Below are 26,608 nucleotides of genomic sequence, written 5' to 3'. Positions count from 1 at the left end.
AAAGGACAATACTATAATTATAAAGCTAAAAATTCATTTTTTCACATTTTTACAATTATTAATTTTTATTATTTATTGTGTACACTATTTGAGATTCCTATTTTTGGCAAAATGAAACACTTACGTATTATGAATTTTATATTCTTCTGCACAATGTTTTTCTGGAAATTTTGATATTTGTATACCAAATACCGAACAAGTAGTGAGTAATTTAAAAGTATCTGCAGTTTAGTCGAGCAGAATTTAACTGTACCCTACTCGTGCTGTAATTTTAATACAAGTATGTATTATTATGAATAAATAATTTATAAATTTCAGATATAAATTTTTTTTTCGTTATTAATAATTATTAACCAGTGACGAGCAAATACTAAATTGACGAAAATACATTCGATTGATCACGGTTGACCTTTACTCCAGATAAGTACAACAATTTATTTACATAAATATTTAATTTTAATATTCATAACTAATTGAAAATATAAATTTTTAAAGTAAGAATATTGATTCACAAGAAATTAAATCCTCGATTTTAATGTACTAAATAATATGTTCGCATAGTATGATAATTAGTTGTTGACTAATACTTATGTTTGTAAATGTAATATAAATATATTATATACTATATCTGCATTTTTCTACGCTATTAAATGAACTGTATTGATCAAACATACGTATGTAATCTATACAGAAATAATTGGTTTTGAACTATTAAAATTATTTACTGTTTGGTAAAATGTATGCCAAAACCAATCTAATTATAATAGCTTAAGCTATTTCACTTCATAGATACGACGATATATCAATCTTGATGAGAAAAAAACATCTTCATTAAGCTCTTCACGATTAAAGAAAAAATTATTATTTATTATGTTGTAGATACATGTGGTAGATGCTGAACGTAGATTTTTAGGAGTACAAAAATTGATCACAGTTCACAATCATAATGAGTTGGTAGGCGTAGAGGTGGTTTTACTTCGTTAAACACCCACATATCATGCTTTCTTGGTAAACATTTCATTATTTACAGTCTTCGACCCTAAAAAAAGTCAAAAATGTTAGCGGAAACATCCTTTGTTTAATTTAAATTAGGTCGACAGTGGTTTTTTTTTATTATTTTATCTTTTATGTTTTAGAGCTCTTAACACAAGTTCTCCACTACCTCTAATTAATGGCAATTACTTTATTAAAAACTTTTTAAAAAGAGAACACACCTTTATTTTTATTTTTGAGAGTTACACAGTATAACATATTTTACTATAATAACATTGTTAAAATTCAGCAGTTCAGATTTTTTTTATCAAACGTGTTATGCTATTTAGCCTTTGCCCTGATATATAAATGTTAAAGTAGTGAAATTTTTAGATAATTGACAAATAAACTTCTAAGATTATTATTTATATTAAGTCTTCATATATTTTATACTATAAATTGTACTTGAAAAAGAAAATTAATATTAAAAATGTCATCTATCAAAAAAATATATTTCATGCATTATAATAATTTCTCTAAGGAACTCTAACAAAAATTTCTTAGCGAGGCAACTGCGCCCATATACTTAACCAGTTGATACCTATGGATAGGAAAGTGAAATTTACAGTTTTATTTTATTATATCAAAATAATAATATCTGACATTTATTATGTACTCTTAGGAACTAATATATATTTAAAACTAGCACGCCAATTATACACAAAAATAAATGAAAATAAATTATAAAAAACAAGATAATCATTTAAAAAAAGACAGCATAAAGTGTGCAGTATTACTGGTTTTCAAATACTCGTCTTAAAACGAAAAAAAAAGTAAGTAGTCATTCATTCACTTATTACAATGTACCGGACACTGGACTACAATGTTCATACTACTTTACAGCTCTCCACTACTTTACTTAAACTTGAGCAATAAATCATCACTCGATAATTCGAAAAGATTATATTGATATAAGTATAGTTTGAAAACAAAAAAATGCCATTATTTATTAAAAAAAAAAAAAAAAAACCAATACGAATTTGAAATGTTATATGAAAAATGTTTAAGTATTAATTAACTTAGGTGTTAATCTGGACTGAGCGGGGAATGCAGTTGTTCTGGAAAAATGTTTTTTTTCCTAGAGCATTCTTCTCCAGCCGGTGGCAAGCCAGCACCAAAAATGAAGTACATTATAAAGTACGGGAAATTGGACACAGTAGTTTCTCTTAGAAGGATAGACCCGAACGTTTTTAATGACGGATTGACCTTCACCCAGTTTCGTTTTTTTAATACGATAATTCATTAATATTTTTAGATATCAATTACTCATATATTGCAGAAATAATACATTTGAAAAATATTCTGTCCAAATAACCTGTTAAAGGCTGAAAAAAGTATGACTTAACCCTTTGCACACCCGACATTGGTATGCTATCCTAGGATTCAAAACGATAAACATTCGTGGTCTCAGTGACTTACAGATTTTTTATTGTGATAGTCATTACCTATTAAAAAGAAATTTCTGAATACTATAACTGTTGCAGTAACAATACAATTAAAACTTGAACAGTCGTAGGTTAATAAATTAAGATTAAAACTTTGAGATTAAGATTAAGATTAAAATGTTGGTCTGTGTAATCTGAAAATGTTGTACTTAACATACGTTAACCTTATTTTTTGAGCAACACTGAATAATATTTTGGACACAGAACAATACGTAACTTTTAGTTTTAATGACAATATTTGCCTATAAAACAATAAATTAAATTATTAAATATTAAATAAATTATTATATGTAGAATTTAAAACTAAGCGTATCAATTATTATTAAATCTATTAAAACATTTCTAAACTAAATTAATAATAGTTAGATCAATTAAATTTAATTAATTATTGTAAATAAAATTATTAAAAAAAAAAAATTAATTATATAACATAAATATTAAAAAAAGTTCTACGCGTTTTTGTTTTAAGTCCATATAATTTAATAACAATTTTTTACGGTTTGTTATTAGAAAAATAAAATGATAACCTTTATCATAATATTCCTACAACAAGCATTTCGAAGCAAATATCACAATTTACCCAATGGTCAATAATCACACCAACTAATAAATCTCTAGTCATTTATGATTATGATTTTCTACCCAAAAACATAATTCATAATCAACTAAAATTTAAGCCCCATTTCGTATTTAAATCCGGGGTGAATTTATGGGGGGGGGGGGGGGGTTCAAATGATTAGTTGACCCACAATTAATATTTTTTGACAAAATTAGCCTCTTGAAGACTTCTTATATTTTGTAAGTATGCTGAATATAAGTCGAAGTTAATCCTAAACTAGGACAAATGCCCCAGTTACCATCCCCCAAATTACGCCACTAATTTAATTGTATATTACAGTAAAACATCTCTAAGTCGGACCCCATATAAGACTCCAAAAAAATAATATAAATGTAAATACTTTCAATGAGAATTATGAATCAATTTAAAAATATATATTTTATGATTTTATTGTGTTTGTTTTTTTTTTTTTTGTTACAAGGTGTACATTTATACTCCAGTTTAAGCCTTAATAAGTGGCCTCTTAAAAATAGTTTAAACTGCAGTTTTCTAACTGTGAATCTGTCCCTGATTAAAAGCTACTCCGTTCGGAATAAAAATGGTTAAAATATAAGTATAACTTTTATTTATTGTACGAATAAGCATGTTCGGCATAATTAATTAATGTCGACGGAAAAGAAAAGAATCGATCGTTTTCGATAGAAAACAATGCCTATCAATCTTACTGCTGTCTTAATTAAATCAAAATCACAAACAATTTGATTTGATTTAATACTCGTATACTGTGTTAAAAAAAAACCCCACTCTTTCACTAACACTCCACACGTCACACATAAATTGCAACGTTTTGTTATAATAGTAATGAAAGCGTTATAGACTATAGAGTGCTGAATAATTGCTATGTGAGAACTCAGACAAGTGTCTTGTAATCATCAATGTCCGCCGACAATATGAAAGAACATCAAAATATATTGAGTTTTGAGAGGCGATAATGTCTAAAAGCGTCGAAACCAAAACTATACATTGCTAATATAGTAACTGAAACAGAACGTGGGAATGTTTCTATCGATTACAACCTAGAACATTATCATCTTATTTACAGAGCTATATTTCAAACACTTCACCTAATATTATCTTTTTGCACCGAGTACCGTATATTATATAAAAATAATCGTATAGTGTTTATAAAGAATTTAAAATTATTAAACTTTTATTAGACTTAAATAAACATTATAGTGCTTACACTTAACACAACTTATAATTTAAAATAATTTTAAGATGAACTGCTTACAATGTTCGTACTGTAGTGACATGAAAATTGTTTAAGCTCTGTCGATGTACTATAGCAATACACTCGAAGTTTGAGTTTATTTTTTGAACATGGATAATATTTTTAACAATACAGCACATGGTACAAGTGAAATTCACAAATAGCATATCATAATAATAATAAATCATTATTTTAAACACCGTAAAATACCTACTTAAAATGTATAAATATTCTCAACATGGTTAGATATTATATTATTGACAACAACTGAGAAATTACATCATTTTCTACGAACACACCTTTTAACAGCCCGATTCGTGTTACAATAATTATTTTAATAGAATATTGTTACGTACACATTTAGGTATACGAAAAATAAATAATATATTTCAATTCACAACAATTATTAAAGTTACTTTATTAAGAGTTATTGTATTTGGTACAAAGAAAAAGAGAAATGATGATGATTTAAATATTGTCTTAAGACTTTATAATGATCTATGTGTATCAGAGGACTGACTCGTTAACACTCATGCCTTATCGTCCGGTCAAAGGAGTTTGTCAGCACATTCTTTTAAACCGACGATGGTTTATAAGAAATACGATAACATACAATCACATAATAATATATAAATATACAAATAATAATACTACTATGCTAAACTTTTTGTATCCAGGTGTTCATAACAGTATATTTAAAATTATCGTTATTATCTAAAATATATTTGCCGAGTAAAAAAATAAAACAAGGACTGTCTTCAATAAGTAAATATGAGCACTCGCGTATATTAAATATACAACTATTAAAAGTCGTTCAAATTCCGTAGATAAATTCCACGAAAAAATTTTGGAAAACATAAAATAACCGTGTTATTATGTATGCGCATTGAATTTGATACAATATCATGCATCTATAGATCTAGATTATTGTTACTGTTACCGGTATAACATGAATAACATAAAAAGCAAGGTAAATTAGTTGTTTAACTAATAAATTAAACGCAAAACAATTCCAACATATTACTTATTTATTAATTTTTGCTTATCGAAAATGCAAATTTATTAACGATTTCTGTATTCCGGGTTGCTTAAAATCGAATTCTATACCGAATAATATTAAATACTACATTACTGCAAGAAAATTCTGACGACCATAAAAATCAATTGGCTAAGATGAAAATCAATATTGAATTTTTTTTAGTACGTCAATCAAAGTGTATTAAGATATTTAATCCGTTTTAGAAGACTGAAACATTATTCCTTAACAGTGATATAACAAATCTGTAGAATAATGATTTTCCAACACTCAGTTATTTCATATAATCATTTTAAATAGAACTTGGTATACATATAGATAATAAACGTGTTGAAATAATGTATGTACAGAATATATGTTATGCTCAAAAACATTAGATTTTAATTCGGACCACTAATATTTTAAAACCTTAAATCGTTATTGAACAATATATGTATATACTATACATTTCTAGATCAGTGTACGTGTCGTAACCAAGCGAACAGTGTCGTAGCCACAATCGACCCACACTGAGAATAGTGTCGCGGACTATGAATCCAAATCGGGTTTACTACGTTTTCGGTGTTACCGAAATTGACTGAAAAAATAATACACGTTCGCACGTAATCCGCGAAAACATTTCGTACGAAAAATTGAACGAAGGAATGTTCATAAGATATGACTGTCACTATTCGTCTCCGAAAACCCGATGTTAGCGGACAATAATACCGGCACTGTTATCAAAGTTCTCTGTAATTATTATAATAATAGATATATCCTTTTTCTAATAAATAACGCCATTAGTAGTTGTCGCACACGAGAAACATAAAAGATCATTCCGTGCGTCGAATAAAGGACCGTGTGGTGCAGGCGTGTTGGATTCCACATAGGCGTATCCCACAACGACGCGGCGGCAAATAGCATCGGGTACAAAAAACTGTGTAATTAAGCGAAACAGCCGGGGAGAGGCCAAGCCTGTTAACTATGTGTGCTCCGTTTACGGTGAACATTGATTTCTCCTGGACGGCCGAAAAATTATCATTAATCATCCCGCTGGACATTGGCGCGATGTTATAATAATAGGATCGTAATTAAACCGTTGGTGTACACAAACAGCGCCTACCTACATCCCATAACTACCGATATTATCCCGGGTAACGTTAGAAATCGATGGGGAAACAAATCGGTCGTGTTCCGTGTGTACGGTGAACGCGATCGTTTTGCAAAACCGTTACGAAAAAACAATAATATTTGTACGTACATGTCCGGATTGAGATGGATTTTGGACCGGAGGCCAAAAAGTGTTAGGGATCCACGAACGTAATCGAATTATTGATAAAAATAAATATATTTTTTACAACATTTTAAACATTTTTCTTTTAAACAATTAACTTGTTCTTATTTTTTTGGGAAGCAAACTCTACGATTATTTCATAGGTATTGATTGCGTCCAAAACAGCACTAACAGAATGCAAAACCATTAAATTATTTATATTTTTTCCTGTGAGCTGTTTGTTCTACACTTGTTTCTTATACAATTTAGTTTAAAGGAAGCTCTTTCAGCTGAAAAATGTATATATATATTTTAATTGTAGTATACAAATTAGGAAAAGAAAATAATATTTTTTTTCTTGTTGAAAATCTTCCAATAATCTAACATATTATAATATTTTGTGTCATTATAGAAGTAAAAGTAAATATTTTTTAAATTTTATTATTTCATTTTTTATAGTTATACTAACGTATTTTTTGTAAAAATAGATTACATTTCAAGACTCTTACTAACTCCGCTAAAAATAACTTAATATATACAAATACATTTATATATATATATTTATTCATGTATTGATATATTTTATAATTATATTGCAGAAACCGCACACATTGAAAGGGACTCACATTTTCGATGTATGCGGTGAATCCAATTCCCTATCCCTGCTTAATCCGGGTCTGAGTATAGTAATAAAATAATTGTCGTGTGGACAACACATATGAAGGCAACAAAACGGTTTATTGAAAGTTGACGCATGTAATCAATAAACGTACGCTATAAAGGACCCGACGAGTCTTGTTGAATCGAAAAAATACCTCACATGAACGAAATGCATCGATAGGGTAGTCTGAATATCTAAAACAATATTTTCTGACCTTTTTGTTGTGCCAAACCACAAATTTCCTGCGTTAGACGACCCTCCACAAAAAAAAAAAAAAATAAATAAAAAATCTAGTTCCCATTAATATTTATAATCATTTAATTATTAGCAAGTTTATTATATACTTAACGCATTAGGTACTGCATAATTTAATCCTGGTAAATATAAATTTGTTTTCCTGGTCATTGGTTTATGAGCAGCGAACTTAAGATTGAAAAATGTTGATTTAGGAAATGTACGTTTACGCGAAACATATTTTAAAACAATAAAACGAGATCAGTATATTTTACCGGTATTAAAGTATGGTGTCATCTACTGAAATGTAAATGCGTACATCGGAAGTCCTTGTCGTACAGTCGCTTGTGCGGCTGAGAGGTTGTGCCGTTAAACCGTGAGTGCACGAAATATGCAAAAACATCATTCCCCCCGTAATGTGATAAAAGCGAGAGAAAAAACGAGACGCTATTCATCGTGATACGATACTTTTCACAGTTGAAAAAAAAAATACGAAGATTTACACGGGTCCGTGGGAAACTGTAGAAAAATTACGTCAACGTTGTGGTCGTTTCATTACATGCCGATCACCAGAAGGCGCTTGAAGTGTCAATATTGAATTCCAGTTGAGGACCATTGATTTTAATGTAAGTGTTGATATTACGGAACACGAAGTGAGGGTTCGTATTTGATGCTCTCTTATCATTTTCTTTGTACAGTACTAATGAAGTGAATTGCTAATAAATAAGTATTTGTTTAATCGCTAGACGTATTTAATAGCGGCGCTAGACGCAGTAGCGCAATCAGGAATTTTTCATGGGGGGGGGGGGGGTCTGACAAAATAAACTAATATACAAATAATAAAAAATTATAATATATATATCTAGAATATGATATTAATATACTATTATACGTACCAAGGGGGGGTCCAGACCCGGAGTCCACCCCCCTGGTTGCGCCACTGGCTAGACGTTAAAGGTAATGGAAAATCATATGTGGTTTTGAATTGTAAAAATATTACAAATAGGTATTCATAGGTAGTACACACATATTTTTTGAAAATTCACTTAAATGCTTCATTTTTAGGAAAAATTGCAAATTTTTTAAATGCCGACGATGTGAATATTTTTTACTTAAATTTTAATGTATTGTAAATAGCTACACTAATAGGATTTAATTTTTCAATTTTTATGAATATATACATTTTACGTTCCGAGAATAGTACCTACCTATTCGAATTGTTTAAAAAAACTTAAATTGACTTGTGTAACGGAATTTATTTTCCGATTTCTAATGAACTATCCATGAAAATCTAAACATCCTTGAATTCGAAAAATTTATTTTAGATTTATGTATTGACATATATTTCCAGAAATTTGAATATACTATTATTACTAATTTATCATGTAAAATTAAAAACAATTAATTGTATCTCAAAAACTAATGTTTACTATGTCGTGTTCTTATTTTTAATGTTATTTGAAGTACAAAACATTTTTTATACAGTTTTTTTTTTTTTTTGTAATACGTACAATTTGTATGCAGTAAATATAAATAATAAATATATAAATTGACTAATTTGAGAATATCGTCATCAAAAGAGGTATTTGGTGCTTCAGTGTTCCAGTGTCATCTACCTGTGACAACAATAGAAACCAACTATACAATTTATTATTTTTCGATGACATAGAAGTTTGCTTTCTATTAGAATTTTTCATTTTATTATCATTTATGTTTCCAGATAAACAGCCGAATAGGAACACATAATATCATAAAATTAATGATATAACTGGCGATTTGAGTTTACGATATAGAATTGCAATTATTTATTTAAATGCTATGAAAACTGATACAATTGGTATAGTTGATATAGTTGTACTATTTTATATTTTTATAAGATACCGAAGATAATGCTATTATATATTATATCATAATATGTTATATATTTGTTTACGGACATGAAGTAAAATTTCTAATTCACAGCACTGATAAGGATAAAACTTATATTTACTTTGTTCGATAACCATAAAAAAAAAATTCATTAAGCGCGCGTTTACAAAACCACTAAATTAGCTGATGTTTACAAGTGCATAAATCAATGTAATTTACCACGAGTTAATTCACTAATTAACAACTCGATAAATACCTCAGTACAAAGCGTTTAAGCGACCGTACAAACCTTTAATAGACTTTCGAGTTCGATTGAATTGTATTTTAACGATACACGTGCATACTTGCATTATTATAATGGAATCAAAATAATAAATCAGATATCCCATAACCGCACAAAATAATGATTTCATTTAATATCACGTAAAATTACAACTAATTACAATTTGTTTTTTATATTTTGTTTTGACGGGTCATGGAATTTCTAAACAGCCCGCGTGTGTCGCGTGAATCATGCGAATATAATATATAAATTATTTAGTTCCGCCCGAACTGTTGGCGTACGTCTTGTTTATTTATTATTGCTCTCTCCGACAACGAAAACTAGACAGGTACGCTACGTATAATATTACAATAAAATTATCTACTGAACGTAACGCGCACTGCCGATGTAACGCGTTTCGTGTTCATAATGTACCGACTGCCCGTGTCGCTGCTGACCACCGTGCGTACACCGGATCAGGTCCAGACCGATCTACCGGTTGTTGCCACACGAAATATCGCCACTAAAATTGGAATCGAATTCCCCATAAAAAATGGAAACGCAAGAATTCGCTAAAAAAAAAAAAAAAAAAAAAGAAAAGAAATCATATTATTAGAAATACATTTTTTTATTGGTTTGAAAAAGTAAGAAAAAATTATTATTATACCCAGACATGCGTAGTTTTGTAATATTGATTCCGATCGTTGTTTTTGGGTTTATGATTTTAATGCACCACTACTATACTGTATACATTCGTAAACGGTCAGCCAAACGATATTTATTTCACAGTATCTTGAACGTGTACAGTAGTGGAAAAAAAATAGTAATTATTTTGTAAAAATTAATCGTATCAATTGTTGGTGTATAATTGCCGCACGAGTTGGAAAAACGGTACAATTTGGCTGTACAATCGGTCAGGTTAGGCCCGCGGATGTTTTTCAAACGAATGACACCACTTTACGATGGTAAAAGTTCATGAAATCGTTTTGAATACATAATAAAAATTTGAAAACCTCCGAAATGATCGTCTTATCGTCGTCGATATCCGAAACAGACATACAGTACTCGCGGAATACAGTTCGTAGAAGAAAATAACGCTCTATGCCATTAGTCCCGACTGATCGTACCTACATGCTAAATAATGTCTGTATTCTAAACATGCAGATATTTTATGAAATGTTATTTGCCGGAATAATGGCGTTAAAACGACCATAATATTATGTGCGTGCATATCCTGCGCCGGCGGTATTACATCCGCTCTATGAAATATGCAGTGTACATACGTTTTAATAATTTATAACATTTAAATGAATAGGAGAGTGCTTTTTTGACCGTATGTTTTGAAACTATTATAGGAAACAATGAAGGAACAGTGATTCAAACAAACATACTTTTTTCATTAATAAAGTATAATATTAAATATCTATCCATACGTTTTATTTAAAATAATATAATGATAGTTTATAAAACTGTAATTGTACCTACAAGAGCGGCCTATCCTTGGATGTCGATAGAATAATAAATAATGATAATTATAATAGTAATCAAATTTATATTGAATCATATCGTAACATTTTTCTTTTTTTATCCGTAGTAGATGATTTGTGTCGCCAACGGTTGATGAAAATTTAATTCTAATTCCGACGCCTCTCACGCGCCCTTCTGATTTTGGCACCCTGTGCTTCGAACGTATCTAAAGCCGGCCCTGTATATATATAGTACAGTTAAAGTATTGAATCAGATAGTTTATGAAATAACTAGATAATTTATAAAGTAACTAAAACGTGTAGGTGATGTATATAATTTATACTTTAACTAGTTATTTTATACATTCTTTTATCACTTCGTTTATGTGTCAGATAGATTCATACATGTACAATATCGTTATTTTACTGTCCATCATAGCAATAAATTTGATAAAACTGATGTTCTTGTTGTCGGTGACTAAAGTGTTCGTGTACGTTTATCGTGTTAGATAAAATTATCGTTTTACATTTATTATTATTTTGATTGTCGATATAATTGTTAAGTTTTAAAGTTTACTAATATTCTTACAGTCACAAGCGTTCACTGTTCCTACAATATAACTTTGCATGTACAAATAAATAATTAACTAAATTAAAAATAAATAAAATGTTTTAATGCATTTTATACTTTAACATGTTAGTATATCAAACTAAAATTGTATAGAATGACTAGAAATAAGTAAAAAAAAAATAAATAAATATTTAAAGTATAATTTTCATGTATGATTTCAAACATTCGTAGGTAATTCATGAACTACCTAGTTATTTCATAAAAAACAACGGAATTCAATACTTAAATTGTAACATACATAGGTTTGCGTTTGCCCTTTCATCTAATACCAAATAAAATTAATATTTTATCAACTAGATTTTATGTGAGTTTCGTATTTTCGGTAACGTATTTCGACATGTGCGTCTTTTAGATTCGTCATGAACAATGTGCCGGCCGTAAGCTTTTACTAGGCTCTAGGCCAGCGTTTCTTAAACTGTGTTTCACGGAATCCTGGGAGCTTACATTATTTTTTAACATTTTTTAAGAAAATTACTTTAAAATGTCCAACTAAAGATTATTAATGGTGAAAATATATTCGCACTACAGAAAGAAAAAATCTTAGTATATTAAATAACAATGTATAAGCCATATGGAATAGTCTAATTAAAGTAATTATTATTGAAGAATTATTATATACGCATACAATTATTGTTATTTTTATAGTTATTTTAACGTATATTTAAAATTAAGCGCAATATGATTATAATTTATTTACGAATAATCCAGAAAAAATCTAAAAAAAAAAAAAGTAAGGGGTTCCACGAAGAATGTGAACATCGAAAAAGGTTCCACGGATAAAAAAGTTTAAGAAACGCTGTGCTCTGGGCAAAATCAGAACGATTTCCTAAACCGACTGTTCTCACTCGACACTTATCGCGGGCCCCGGGATTCGGTTCAAATGCGAAGCGCTGGGCTCCGATCACGATTCACGATCAGTAGTGTACCGGTGGCGGGGGGGGGGGGGGGGGGGAACGCTTTGACCACGCCAAGAGTGGCCGCGCGACAACGTCACGAAAAATCGATAGCAGCGACCTCGGACGGTGACGACGTGCCGTGTCCGCTGGCCGGTGGAATCCGCAAGCGGACGGAAACGGGAGGAAAAAATCTTAACAAAAAAAAAAAAAAAAACCGTTTCGCCGTTGACGTGTTCGGCGAGACACAAACCGGTAGCGATTGGCGCGAACCGGTGCGCGGCCGTTCTCGCTTTCCACCGCGGCGGGCTGCTTTCGCGCGCGGCCGCCGTCCCAAATCCGCCTGGTGGGAACCGATTAAATACCCGGCGCCGGACCGGACGGACGAACATTCGACCGAACGCGTTCGCCCCGACCGCCGCCGCCGCCCGTGCTGCCAGTGCCCGAACAGTCCGCCGTACGTTTCAGCCGTCGCCGCTACTACCGCCCATCAGCCGTCCCTGTACCGCGGGGTCCAACCGCCGTATCCCGGACGCCGCAGCAGCCCACAGGATCAGGTAATTTTACAAGAGAGTGTTGCGCACCGCGCTGGATCATCCAACATTTTCCGATCCGCCGCCCGGTGGTGAACTCCGTGGCGCGTTTCAAACATTTCGCGTTTCAAGTCAAACCCGTTGGTGTTGGGCAACCGTGGTGTTTCTTCGGCTCGAAACGTAAAACAAAACGTATACAAGTATAAAGTTACGTAAAACAGCGCGCATAACTTATTCATTTGGTGGTAAATTGTTGGCTACCGCCAGGTTGTGCACCTACTGCGCTGGACACAAGCATAACATCCGTCGCAAAACTTGCCGTTTTTAAAAACGGTAAAACGGTTCGCCGTGGTTATAAAACAGCCTTCCCTAGAAGTCTAAAAGTTCATTTTGGTTTAAGGAAGGCTTCGTAAGACAAAAACTTAATGCTGTTGTAAAATATCAAATACTATCCGGCGCGACGTTTACCGCAAACGTTTTTTCTTTTATCACGTATCGTACGCGTTACTGCTAATTTTTTTCAAGCACATTCCACAAACACGCACACGTATACTGTACGACGCTTTTCGGCTTTAATTTTCTACGTTGCCTGATACACATTTTCAGATTATTTAGAATAATTATTATGGTACTGCAGTAATCGCTTTTGAAAACAGATGAGTTTCGTATGAAAAAAAAGAAGAAGATAATTAGAGTTCGTGTTATTGTTGTACATAAAGTTATGCTTAAGGTAAAAATGGTTAAAACGTGTTATATTAATTTATTTCTTATTATTCGTGGTAAAATATAGTTCACGGCCTAACAGGTGTCACGAGCAATTGGTTTTCATAGTTGAACAAAATTATCAGATGAAATTAATGCACAAAAAAAACAAAATTAGTTAGTTTCCGTTATCTATCGTAAATAAATACAATTCACCGGGCAAAGACCCGTCGAATCTTTTGTACTGCTTACCAATTTTCTTATATAGATATTATTCTAGACCAATTGGAACAGAATGGGATGTCATTATAATTAAACGTAGGGTTTGTTTGCGAGTAGTGATTTCTTTATTTCCACCGTTTATGTATTGTCTCTTCATTGCACTCGACGGTTGCTAGTACTGTAACCGAAAAAATGGGACCGTACGCAATAGTTTAAAGTTTGTAAAATTACCATTTTATTACTTTTCGATCGATGTTGTACTGTAATAAACGAACGATAAAGTACTTAAATGTGCGAATATATTTTTAAACATAAATGATTTTCTAAAAAAATAAATAATTTTCAGTTAGTCTTACATATAATAATTTCCATATGCAAATGTTAACTCATACTCATATAATGTGTTCGTATGTTTAATTCTTATGTTAATATTATAATCTCGTTAAAGTTTCAATTAATTTTTATTCCAACAACTTTTAACTACCTATTACCATTTCTCAGAAAAATGTACAAACTTCCAATTATAAATTGTGATTTAATTTTAACACTGCTTAAGTTTAATACTTGAAATAAATTGTTCCTATTTGTTATTAACTATAAACTTGTAACCGTCCCATAACTATGACTATTACTTATAGTATTTCGGACAAAAATAACATTTTTTATGACTTTATATTTTCTGAAATTTGTAACATTTTGCACTGACGAATAGATAAAGTCTAATTCTTAATGGATTAAATATTTTTCCAACTAAATTACACAGACAAGATTTCATATCGTCATAAAATGACCATTTAAAAAAAATTATCAGAAACTATGAAAAATAAGAAAGTGATCTTTTGCTCAGGTCAAAGTAAACTATTTTTTAGCTAAAACTTGAAGTTTCATTCTTTTCATAAACAAAATTAATTCGCTTCAATAATATATTGACTACCAAATGTACAAAACATATTTAAAAACACCAAGAATCGAATAAAAGTTGTATAATAATATTTCACTATTTCGTGAAAATACAAATAATAACGAACAAGTAAACGCAAAAAAATACAATATAAATATGGTACGATTGTTCGGTCCGTGTCAGTGGCATAATAATATGTTGAGTTGTAAATTAATGATTCCTCTAAATATTTTTTATAAAAAAAAAAATACTATACGCCACATAATTAATACTTCTGACACATATAATAAATATATTTACTAACCATAACAAACACGCGGTCTTACTAGAAAAAATATCCAAAAATCGAAAGTCAATTATGTCCAACCAATTTTTCAGTCGTGTAGTAGTTATAGATATCAATAGTGTATTATTATTTCGTTCGAGCGAAGCGTTTGAATAATCGGATAACTAAAAACGACTATATTTCACGCTCAACAATGATATTTTTCCGATTCGGTTATCTTTTAAATGTAATCCGTATAATATGAATCGTAAAATGACAGCCCTATAGTTATATACCGTATATATAGTCATACATATATGTCACACTGTTCGTGTATTTAATTACTCGAGACTATAGTTCATATTTCACTTGACAGTTTTGATCGCAATATTTTGATACCGAGTAAACGTATAAAAATCGCATGATATTACGCCAGAAAGTATATTTTTCGGTCTATTAAAACTTGAACGGCAAAAAACAAACACGATTTATCTATACTACTCTAGTTGGCCACTTACAACCTATACGAGGACATTAATCTTGCTAATAATAACGAAACTCGGTCATTTCGTGTACCTTCGAGATCAAACTTATGGGTCCTACGAACGGCTGTTCGTTTTGACACTTTTATTCGTTTAAAATATTATAGTACCTACACATAAATCATTCAACAAATAGCAAAACCTCTAGGTTTTGGTTAAATGATAAATGAATAAATATATAAATATAAATAATAAACAAATGTTATAAATATATAATTAATAAATGCTTAATCCTGGATATATAAATTTATTTGTAAAATATAAATAGTAAATATGTTTTTTTTATTTTTACATTGACCGGTGTTGGAGATCTTTTTTCTAACCCACTTATTTTCTCCTACGTGCGAGAAATAATTTATAAATTCACTAAACAAAGAATACATCATAGACCCATGTACGTAATTAGTTAAATATGTTCTTTCACTCAGATCCTAGCGATCGTTTCAACCGCTAAACCGCAAATCATTTCACTTTAATCGCCGGTACTTCCAAGAGCGTAACAACAATTACAGTAATAATTATAATCACACATTCCGTATATTATATTATATTATGATACATACAGGTAAAATATTATTACATCCAATCGCCACTGCATTGACAATATTTTCATTAACGTAAAGGTGCTATTTCTTTGGTCGTGTGACCAACGTGCGACCGATCACGAAATTTCTTCAGATTATAAAACTTAGCCGCAAAACATATCGCTGCTCATATTCTTCATATAAAATAAAATATTATTTAAGGTGCAGAATAGGACGTAGATATCATGTCACTTAAACTGTAGAAAAATAAGACACTTATTAAACTTCTTCTTTTAGAAGAAACAGATGACGAAGAATTACTTATCAAATATATGTTTAAAAAAAGTCAAAATTTCCATGATATGTTTCAATCTAAAAAATCTAAAGGTTTTTTTAGTGTTTTAATTGAGAAACATTTGTTCCGTGACCAGAGAAAATTCAGAGAATTGTTGAGACTTTGTTTTGACAAATTTGCATATGTTTTAAATCTAGTCAACTAATCTTCTTCGTAAGAAAAGAGTAATTTTGATGACATGTTGTAGAAATAGAAGTTAATAAGTATAACTAATTATAAAGTAATTAAATAGTTAAGCGTAAGCTCTTACATGAACAAAAATTCACGTTTCATGGTTGAAAAACTAGATAATAATAAAATAAACGAACTTTGCGATTATTTAGTGATAAAGTACATAAATGAAAATAGTACTTCCTTCCCAGTATTTAAGCCAGTGCTAGTTCTTATAGAAGTCTTACTACAAATGCTTATCAACATTTTTGACTTCAAATTCAACTCAAATGATTATCATCATTATCCTAATATATTCAAAATAATAGAAGTATTAGAAATGTTTTAAACAGATGTATAGGAGTATATTAAAATGAGAACATCAGGCACCAATAGACCTCAAAAAATACGTGAAATAAACAAAATTATATAAACAATAAAATATTAGAATGCAACTTAAGACAAATAATACGGTATGATTATGTTAAAAGTTAAACCTTTCGTATTGAGCCACGCAAATTGAATTTATATTATTATTTTTATAATCATAATTATTATCATATTAAATATGTATTATGTTAATTACAATTTAGATAAGATTTTTTACTTAAAATAAAATAAACAAATTTGAATCACACCAACTACGTTGTCAGTCCTAAATTTGAATAAAGCTGGAAAACAATTTGTATTTATTATAATTTTCATTCGTGTAGAAACTAAATACAAGTATATATTTCTTTTTTTTTTTATAGGAACTTATGTAGACTTACCCAAGGGTAATTTTTACCTGCTATAACTTGTGTGGGATTTTATATTCGCTCCTGTATATCGAATGATTTCAAGTTCAATGTTAACACCATGCCCACCGTGACACATGTTACGTTCACGGGAGCAAACCTACATTTATACGCAGTTAAAACGGATTTGACGCGACTGAAACACTCGATCACGCTCGTTAAATAGTATACTATTATATATAATCATCGGATAACTTGGCATTTCGTAGGTGCTCTCGTGCGATCATAGAACGGCACGAATAATAATAATTATTTATTTATTATTATAAAAAAGTCAATAAATAACAAATCCCCTAAGTACTATAATATTTATAAGAAATTAATAAGTATTAAATAAAAATATACACTCATTATTTAAATTGTAAATATATGTTTTTACGTGGCGGTTTAACGAAATTGTTTATTTAATCATACATTATTAGTAAACGACACAACAGACTATAAGTGAAATAATTTTATTTTATCTGAGATAAAGTAAAACAAGGATTTAGTACATCTGCTCGTAAAATTGAAGGAGAGTACTTTAAGGTCGATTTTTTGTAATAATTCAGAACAGTCGATTTATCCATTCAAGATTTTGTACCCAATCAAAAACTTACGATATAGTCTTATGCGATTTTATACGTGGAAGGTTTATTTATAAGGCAATTACATTTATATTTTAGTTAAATAACTCCGTCTTAATCGATTGAAAATCGGTGTCGGTTTATCTGAACAGTCAATGAATTCAAGTCGGTCTACGGCTTGTGTACAATAATGCAGTGGTCGGAAACTGGTGGACCACGGAATGCAGATAACTGGACCGTCAACATATCTTATTTAAATGCATTCGTTGGAATAATTTATTATTAATGAAAAAATGGAATATTTTATTTGTATTAGCATAATAATTTTATTTTGACTCGGATTACAGTTGTCCCGAAACAAAATAATTATTTTCTCCGGCACTCGTTTCTCGGCATTTCTCGGCATTCATTACTTTAATCTTCCGGACTTCAATTGACATTACTTGCCGATCCCTGTTATAATAATGCATTATAATAACGGCAATTGTGTCAGCACGTGTGTGCATTGTGATCACCGTCGTGTGAAACTATACCGTACCTACATTATGCGTGCCGGACGCCTCGTCGCGTCTTCGCAATACTCTTCGTCCTCGTTAACCTGGCGAATCGTAAACAGTATGATCGATTCAGTGGGGGTTTTTAGAATTTTTTCTAGGGGGCGTTTTTTGATATTATTTTATAATACAGTTCACGCTTATAGGTACCACTAAATATTTCAGTCGCACGATTTTGCATCGAAACGGGGTTTTCGGGGAAATGAAATGGAGTACCGAAATGAACAGTTACAGACGAATTTAAAACGTTTGACCTAGACGGTACGAATTACATTTTTTTTTCGTACACCGTTACTGTTTACCCGTAGTAACTACCGCATGATGGACGAACGGCGGTCGAAGCCGTTTGCCGGACACAATAAGATTGTGGCAACCGAAGTTTCCAATACTTATATTATACCGGGTTACGTGATAGCGGCGAATATATTATATTGACGAATAGATTTCCGAGTGGAACGCGACCGGAATGACAACGTTCAACCCGTTATTGTCGTCAGCCCGCGTGCGCGCGTCGATCACATGGAAATAATTACCGACACAATGGAAATGTATATTATTAGAAATCCGTTTGTTGACGCGCACACGCATATTAAACGACTTATTTATTATTATTATTATTAACGTCCGCGATCGGTGAGAGTTTCGTCTTTCGTGTCACGAATCTGCTGATGCGGTCTCCGGTTCGGCCGCGTGTGTGATTGTTACGTTGCGCCGTTTTGTCCACGCGATCGCGCGAAAGAATTTCGTTGGACTCGTTCCACTCACATGAGCTTGGCGGTCCGACACTCGACGGAAACGCCGATCTTCAGAAACCGTAAATCTGTGCACTGAAGGGGTCGCGGTCGATTTCGGTATCGGAACCAATTAGCAAGCCCGTCATCAGAAAATCGTATTACCGCTCTTTACAAAACAACATTACTAATCGGAATCATAATGCGCTGCAATCTTTCGCAGTCACGGCTAGCTGCTATAGTGGATCTAAATACGATAACGGTTAACACGCATAACAGTAATTATTGTCGTCTGTTGTCGATATTTATCTAATTTTGCCGCTTCGATTTCTTTAAATCTCCATACCACCCTAGAGCAACGCACGACTTGCTTGTACCGACGGTTCATGGCCGATGGAATACAAAATTTCGAACGGTAGCGGCTTGAAGGGGGTGTATTTCAATCTCGTGTTTTACAAATTACCAGTTGTACACAACTAATGCAGAACTATTGATCAAGCGCACACTCTTTAGAAACAGTTAACCATTACGGGTATTACGAATCACTTATATAGGACATCGGACTTAAAACTTATTTTACATAGTTAATATTGAACGATAAAAAAGTTTTTGCGGCGAGCGGTGTAAAAATATTACGTGCGGTTCAACGGAGGAAAAGTTCTGATCTTCACTGGGTTTGTGTATTATTTTAGACGGACAAATAAATCCATTTGTCGTACACAAAATGCAGTGCATAATATAGTACACACATACAGTCAATCCAAAAAAACCAATTTATTTTCTCATCGGACCGCGCGATTTTAATTCGAACGACGACGATATACATACGTGCAGTTGACGTGCCCGAGACACAACCTGAAACAATTATAATTGTAATTTTATTTTGTTTAAATAAACAATTCTACGCTGGTAAAACAATCTGATTCGTAAAAAGAAAGGAAAAATAATCTAGAGAAATGTATCAGAACTTGGTGGATAAACGCGCTGCATGAATTTATCTTGCCATATTCAGATGATGTATTCCATACTCCGGAAGTCAGAATCAGTTTTGGATAAAACTGTTTCAAACACACGCATTCCAATTAAAAGTAGTCTAAGACAGGAATAATTTCTTATAACCTCTTTTGAACGGAAAATACATGTATACAGTATAACTAGTTCTATAATTTATAACAATATACGGATCATATATATATAAGGAACTGGTTTGCTATGAACGCAGGTCGCTTAAAAAAAAAAAAAAACCATTTTTATATAATTATTTTTCAGACAGCCAACAAATCAATATAGTTTATTCTATATAAGACCTAGGTATTATACTGTCAACTGATCTTACATTCTCTGATCACATATCATGTATACACAATAAAGCAATGCGCATGTTAGGGTTTATTAGGAGACAATTTTGGGATTTTAATAATATTCAATGTTTAAGAACTTTATATTGTTTACTAGTTCGTTCAAATATTAAGTATGGGTCCATACTATGGAACTCATTGCAATCTGGACACATAAATAATTTAAATAAAATACAATCCCACTTCTTAAGATATTTGTCAAATAAATTTGTGTACTACTGATGAACTAGTGTTAAAATTAGGTTTACATACCTTGTCTTCCAAAAGAAAACTTATTGATATCTCTTTTATTTATAAAATATTACATGATTATATTATTTGTCCTGAAATCTTGGATAAAATAGGTTGGTTGGTTCCTACGTATTATTCAAGATCTTAATTAACTTTTTTTTATAGAATTTATACAATGAAGAAGAAATAAATAATTTATTAATTATTAATCATTATAAATTAAAACTATCTTCAAGTATTATTTTTACCAAAGTATCAATATTATCATTATTCATTATTACTTATAACTAATATTATAATTGTTGTATAAACTCTGTAAACTCAATTCCCTATATAGGCGTAAATACGCTATTATTATTACTTCGATTTTGATCAATCGTTTGTCTTGGTGGATATAAATTGAGATTATTAAACAAACATTCTTAAATCGGTATTCAAGACTTTATGTGTGAAAACAAACATGTTTTCATTATTTTAATTTTTTAATACAATTATAATTTTACTATTCTCTATTCATAATTAATCAAGCTAATGATATAACCACTTATTTTTTAAGTATTGAATCAAACGCATTTTTTTTTTTTTTTAGATTTTTAAATAGTCAACAGAAACAAATTTACAATGAACAAGATATCAATTGTGATTTTGATGGCCGTAGCCGTTTGCTCGTGTTATGGTGTTCCCGGTCAAAGAAACATCAGATCAGCGTCTGAGTTGTCCGCCGAAACAGGCTCAATCACTGATCGTGTCACATCACCCGAAGATCTAGTTGCCGCTGAGTCTACCGACGTGTTCACCGGTAATAAAACTACTGGACTCATTTAATTTAAATTCTGAACGCTTATAATGTGTGCACTCATTACAAGCGCTAATGCATACAAACTTAACCTACTGACTTAACACGTAGATTTTTCGTAACGTTTTAACATTCAAAATTAAACACCTATTGCGTTTTTACGCCCTCCGACGAATGTATGCGTACGCCGAAAGCCGTAAAATGTATCGTCGAATCTCTCTCATGTTTAATAAATGTCGCAGCCGATGATTTTATCACTTGTGCAACACGCACCATTCGTTAAAAAAATAATCTATAATTAAATATTAATTTCACCCGATTTGCATGTATTATTCATACACAATATGTAAATAATATGTGTCATCCGTTCACGTATCAACTAGACAGATACACCTCTATAGTTTTACAACACGTGTACGCGTCATGTATTGGCCGACAATATCTCACGGTTCACACATCACTCGTAATGTTTTTCGTTTACCAATTTGATTTGTCGACATATAACGTAATTCATCACGGTAAATGTGTTGATTTTCAAACCTTCCCACCCATGCATTCTTATTGTTTAAGGTTTTATAAAATGATAAAAGCATTCCTGTAAGTAGGCTAATTATAGTTCTTGGATTTAAAAATGTAACATCATTCAATAATTACACATTTGATTGCGTGCTTACATCTTCGATATATTTCAGATATTATTCGTCCAAACGCCGTATAACCTCTACGGATTTTATAAAGTTTGAACTATTTGTTTTATTACTCGCGTTTTCAGTAGTATCAATATGTATATTTCTTCGTACAGTATAGGAAAACGTATCGGATCAGTATCGCACCACGACGTGAAAGACAAGACGTACTTATTATAATTACTGCTACGACAAATTCCAAATTTGATCACACCTTATTTTTCTCCTGATACATTAAAATAAAACAACCTTATTATTATTATAACTTCTATGGAACTACGTCAAACTTCAAGATCTCCTTCTCTCCTATAATTACATATCTTTCCACGCCCCATCAGGTACACGGAGTGCAGTTCATTATTTTTATTATATTTCACTCAAGCCAAATCCTGCGTAATATTACGTGTAACTATTTTGTTTTGCACGGTTTTCCATATACTTGACGGGTTTGCAGCACACGCGTAATTTATACGGTTGATGTTAATATTTTATTGGATGACCGGCTTTTGCTGCAGCGCATACCACGCGATAGTGACGTACGTACAGGATAAGCATAATAATGTTATGAGTGTTATCCTCCGTGGGTCGTGACCTAAAATACACGCAAAACCGTGAACTTCAATATTACTTATGTATAAGTATACGCGTCAAATAATGTCGAAAACAAGTCGCGAATGAGTCGTATTTGAGAGGCGATGCGTTCTACAAATATTTCTTCGTATAACCTAGGCTTTCAGAAAATCCGATTGTTTTTACAAAAAAAAAAAAAAAAAATTATAATAATAACACATTAATAAATATAACGAAACACAAAATGTTTAATTTGCAAAAATGTAAGATTATATCTTAATATATAATAAGATTGTACAAAGACAAGGATGAGAAGAGGTGAAGGAATAAAAGATTTTTGAGTCGATAAAACGTATACTAGCGAAAATCGATCCTTTCCCTGTTCCTATGGAAAAAATCCTAAATACGTTAGTAAGTTTCGCCGCTGCCGTTGCCACGTAATAATTGGCGTAGTGGAGAGGTTATGGTTGAAATTCGGTACAATTTATTCTATTCGATCGTTTTGTCTCACGAAACATTAAACATTAAAATGTTTCACAGGAGGTCAGTGGTGTTTTAGGGCCCCTGTTGCCCGTTATTTATTAGTATTATTGTACAACGTAACCATCGAGTACATCGTCATTATATTGGTAAAAAATAAAAATTCAATAGCGCGTTGTTAATCAGTATCGATAAGATACCTGATTTTCATCGGAAACTCGAGATCCTAGTTTTACCACTGACCTGGTAAGGATAAGGAGGGATCTTAATGAAATAGATGCTTGGCCTAGTATACTAAACATTATACTGTGTACACTTGATTATCCGCGGTCTTATATACATACAAAAAGAAAACCTTTCCATACATAATTCATATACATAACACTATGGTTAGGTTAGTTGTTGAAAAAATTTTAATTGCAAGTTAAAAAGAAATATTTTCAAACAAAAATGCAAAAACTTGTTAAATGATAGTTAAAAAATATATAATATAAATATAATATGCATTTTTAAACAAAAAGAAAAGGTACTCTTATTTAATATTTCTAAAATATCATGTAAAATTACAATATTTCATTTTTTTTTTCGCAATAGATTTGTTCGATTTTGGTTTCAATTTAAATTTAGAGGATTATCCGCTTATTCATGAACGCCATGTCACCCTGTTCTGCAGATAATCGAGAATACACTTAAGGCTTTGCACTCCGGTGTTCCCGCACTATTTATCATACCCGTAGCGTATTGATTCAACGAAACCGTTTTTTTTCCTCAGCAGCCAGGGCCAAGAAGGGTGGTGGTGGCGGCCATAAGAACAAGTACGAGGCCATGCACATGGGACTGAACTACGTAAAAATGGTGATCAGCACGCTGATGGCGGCCATCGGGCACGTGTTGGCGTTCAAAGGCGTTGGGCTGGCGCTGATCAGCGTGCTTATACAGGTCGCCCAGTTGATCATGACCCTGAAGAAGAGCAAGGACAGCCATCCGCCGTCGTACAAGATCATCGAGACCCCGTGGCACACGACGCCCACCGAGTCGTTCGGCTCGTACGGCGGTCACGGTTCGTACGGTGGTCAAAGCGCGTACGGCGGTCAAGGCGCGCAGTCGTCTTACTCGGCCAGAAGACGCCGATGATGATGATGATGATGATGACGACGGAGTCCACGAACGGATGAATACAGAGGCCATTACAGTTTTTTCGTTTTTTATTTTATTTATTTATTATTATTATTATTATTATTCGAATCGCGTGTATAATATGTAGATTGTCGTTGTCTTCTATAAGGCAATATTTATTTATTTATTTATTTTTATTTATATTTTTATAACGATTTGTATTGAATCCCCCACAAAAATACATAGAATACGTTTTCAAAATCAAATTTTCTGCACCGCAATGAAATTCGTTATCCCCGTCCGAGCTGTACAAAAAATTACAGCTGGTACACATTTTGCATATACTATAAGTATACATAACGCAGAAGGTACTCAAACCGCAACAACGTTGTCATATGATTATTAATACAGACGTAATTAATGCATCTAACACACGCGCACACATAGATCTTTTGAATATCTATACATTTTATGCAAATATCAAAACACGTGATGCATTGCGCGTTACAATTATTATATTGTTCTAAGAACACGAGGTACCTAATAATACACATTACATTATACTCGACCGTGTTTATTGAATAATTCGTTTTCGAGAGAAATGTTATAATTACTATTATACTACCGTCCTATACACCTTGACGACATCCTGCACTCTGAGTGCTGTTTCAAACTCAAACGAACGACAAGTCCCTCGCAAACATACCTACGTACCTGTACCTGTATTACTGTACCATCCCAGATGTGGATACAAAGGGAGTGCCGTGGGAGAAATTCCCCTTCAAATCTCAAAAAAAAATATTATAATAAGTAAAAGCATTAAAAGAATATATTGAATTACCCAAACATTTTTAAAAAAAAATTGTTGTTTATTTATTACCACAAAAATGTTAGTATATTATTTATTTAAGTGCACTACAGGAACTGAAATAAAATGAAAAATAATAGTTATATCACGTAATATTTTATAATATTATAATTTAGGTCTCCTTAAATAAATAATTACTAGGTAAACTTGGTCTCAGTCATCATTATCCTGATGCGAACAAATTTTAAAATAATAAACCCTGATTATCAACATCGATAATTGATTCCCCCCCCCCCAATTGGACATCTTAAATCCGCACTTGTACCATAAAAATGTAATATCATCACTGTGACAGTGGTTTTCGTGATTTTTCACAATACACGATCTAAAAGAAACACACGCGTCCGAACGATCCATAAAAGTTAATTGTACGAATACAGCAGGAATGACACGGCCGTATCGACAATCACTGTTCCTTTACGGGCGCATACATGGATCTTCATTAAAAAAGTAAACACTAATTGACGGCGAATAGATTGTGTACATTGCACTCTGCAGAGGCGGCGAACCGTGTATTCGAGTAGGACAGATTCCCTGCCTCGTGATGTTTTTTATGTTGGCCGGGTGGTATAGTGGTCAAGTCAGTGAGTTACTGTTCATCATAAGCGAACACGGTTAATAGTTATCCAATCAATTGATGTGTTTTATTTATTTAAAAATATTTTTCGTATCGAGCGAATGATAAATATAATCAGGCTTTTAATCCAGTCGTATGATGGAGTGATGCCTTGTAGTCTTATGCTTACGCCCAACTCAGATTTTTTTTTTTCTGATTTCGTCACCACAGCACTGTTCTGACAATAAGCTAATGTGCGCGTAAAATACAAAACGAATGATGGAGCTATGTCGGGATTGGGATCCGTTGGAGCGTTGTTCACATTTACGTAGGCGTACATACGGCCAAGCTCTGAATCCTTCAATGGTCCGAACTTTCAGCACTATTCGTCTTCCGCAGTCGAATAAGGTAGAAATGTTAACCGAATCTCGGCGTTTGGTGGAATAAGTGTTTGCTGTAGTGTTTTGGATGCAGGGGCGGATTGGCAATTATTTT

General features: G+C 31.9%; 1 protein-coding gene across 2 annotated transcripts; it reads left to right on the top strand.

Annotated features, from left to right (window-relative positions):
- The first annotated feature begins 12,979 nt into the window (after window positions 1-12,979).
- Window positions 12,980-25,252, top strand: LOC112690045. 2 transcript variants are annotated; one of them, XM_025563952.1, is made up of 3 exons: window positions 12,980-13,167; window positions 21,631-21,840; window positions 24,349-25,252. In XM_025563952.1, the coding sequence occupies exons 2-3, from the start codon at window positions 21,663-21,665 to the stop codon at window positions 24,705-24,707; spliced, it is 537 nt and encodes a 178-aa protein (XP_025419737.1). In that variant the 5' UTR covers window positions 12,980-13,167; window positions 21,631-21,662; the 3' UTR covers window positions 24,708-25,252. The 2 variants fall into 2 exon arrangements, with proteins under 2 accessions (XP_025419737.1, XP_025419728.1); XM_025563943.1 differs by having other exon boundaries at window positions 24,346-25,252.
- The last annotated feature ends 1,356 nt before the right edge of the window (window positions 25,253-26,608 follow it).

Source organism: Sipha flava, unplaced genomic scaffold (assembly GCF_003268045.1).
Source record: "Sipha flava isolate LNK unplaced genomic scaffold, YSA_version1 113_pilon_pilon, whole genome shotgun sequence".
Classification (NCBI taxonomy): Eukaryota; Metazoa; Arthropoda; class Insecta; order Hemiptera; family Aphididae; genus Sipha; species Sipha flava.
This window is presented reverse-complemented; position numbering and strand designations above follow the sequence as displayed.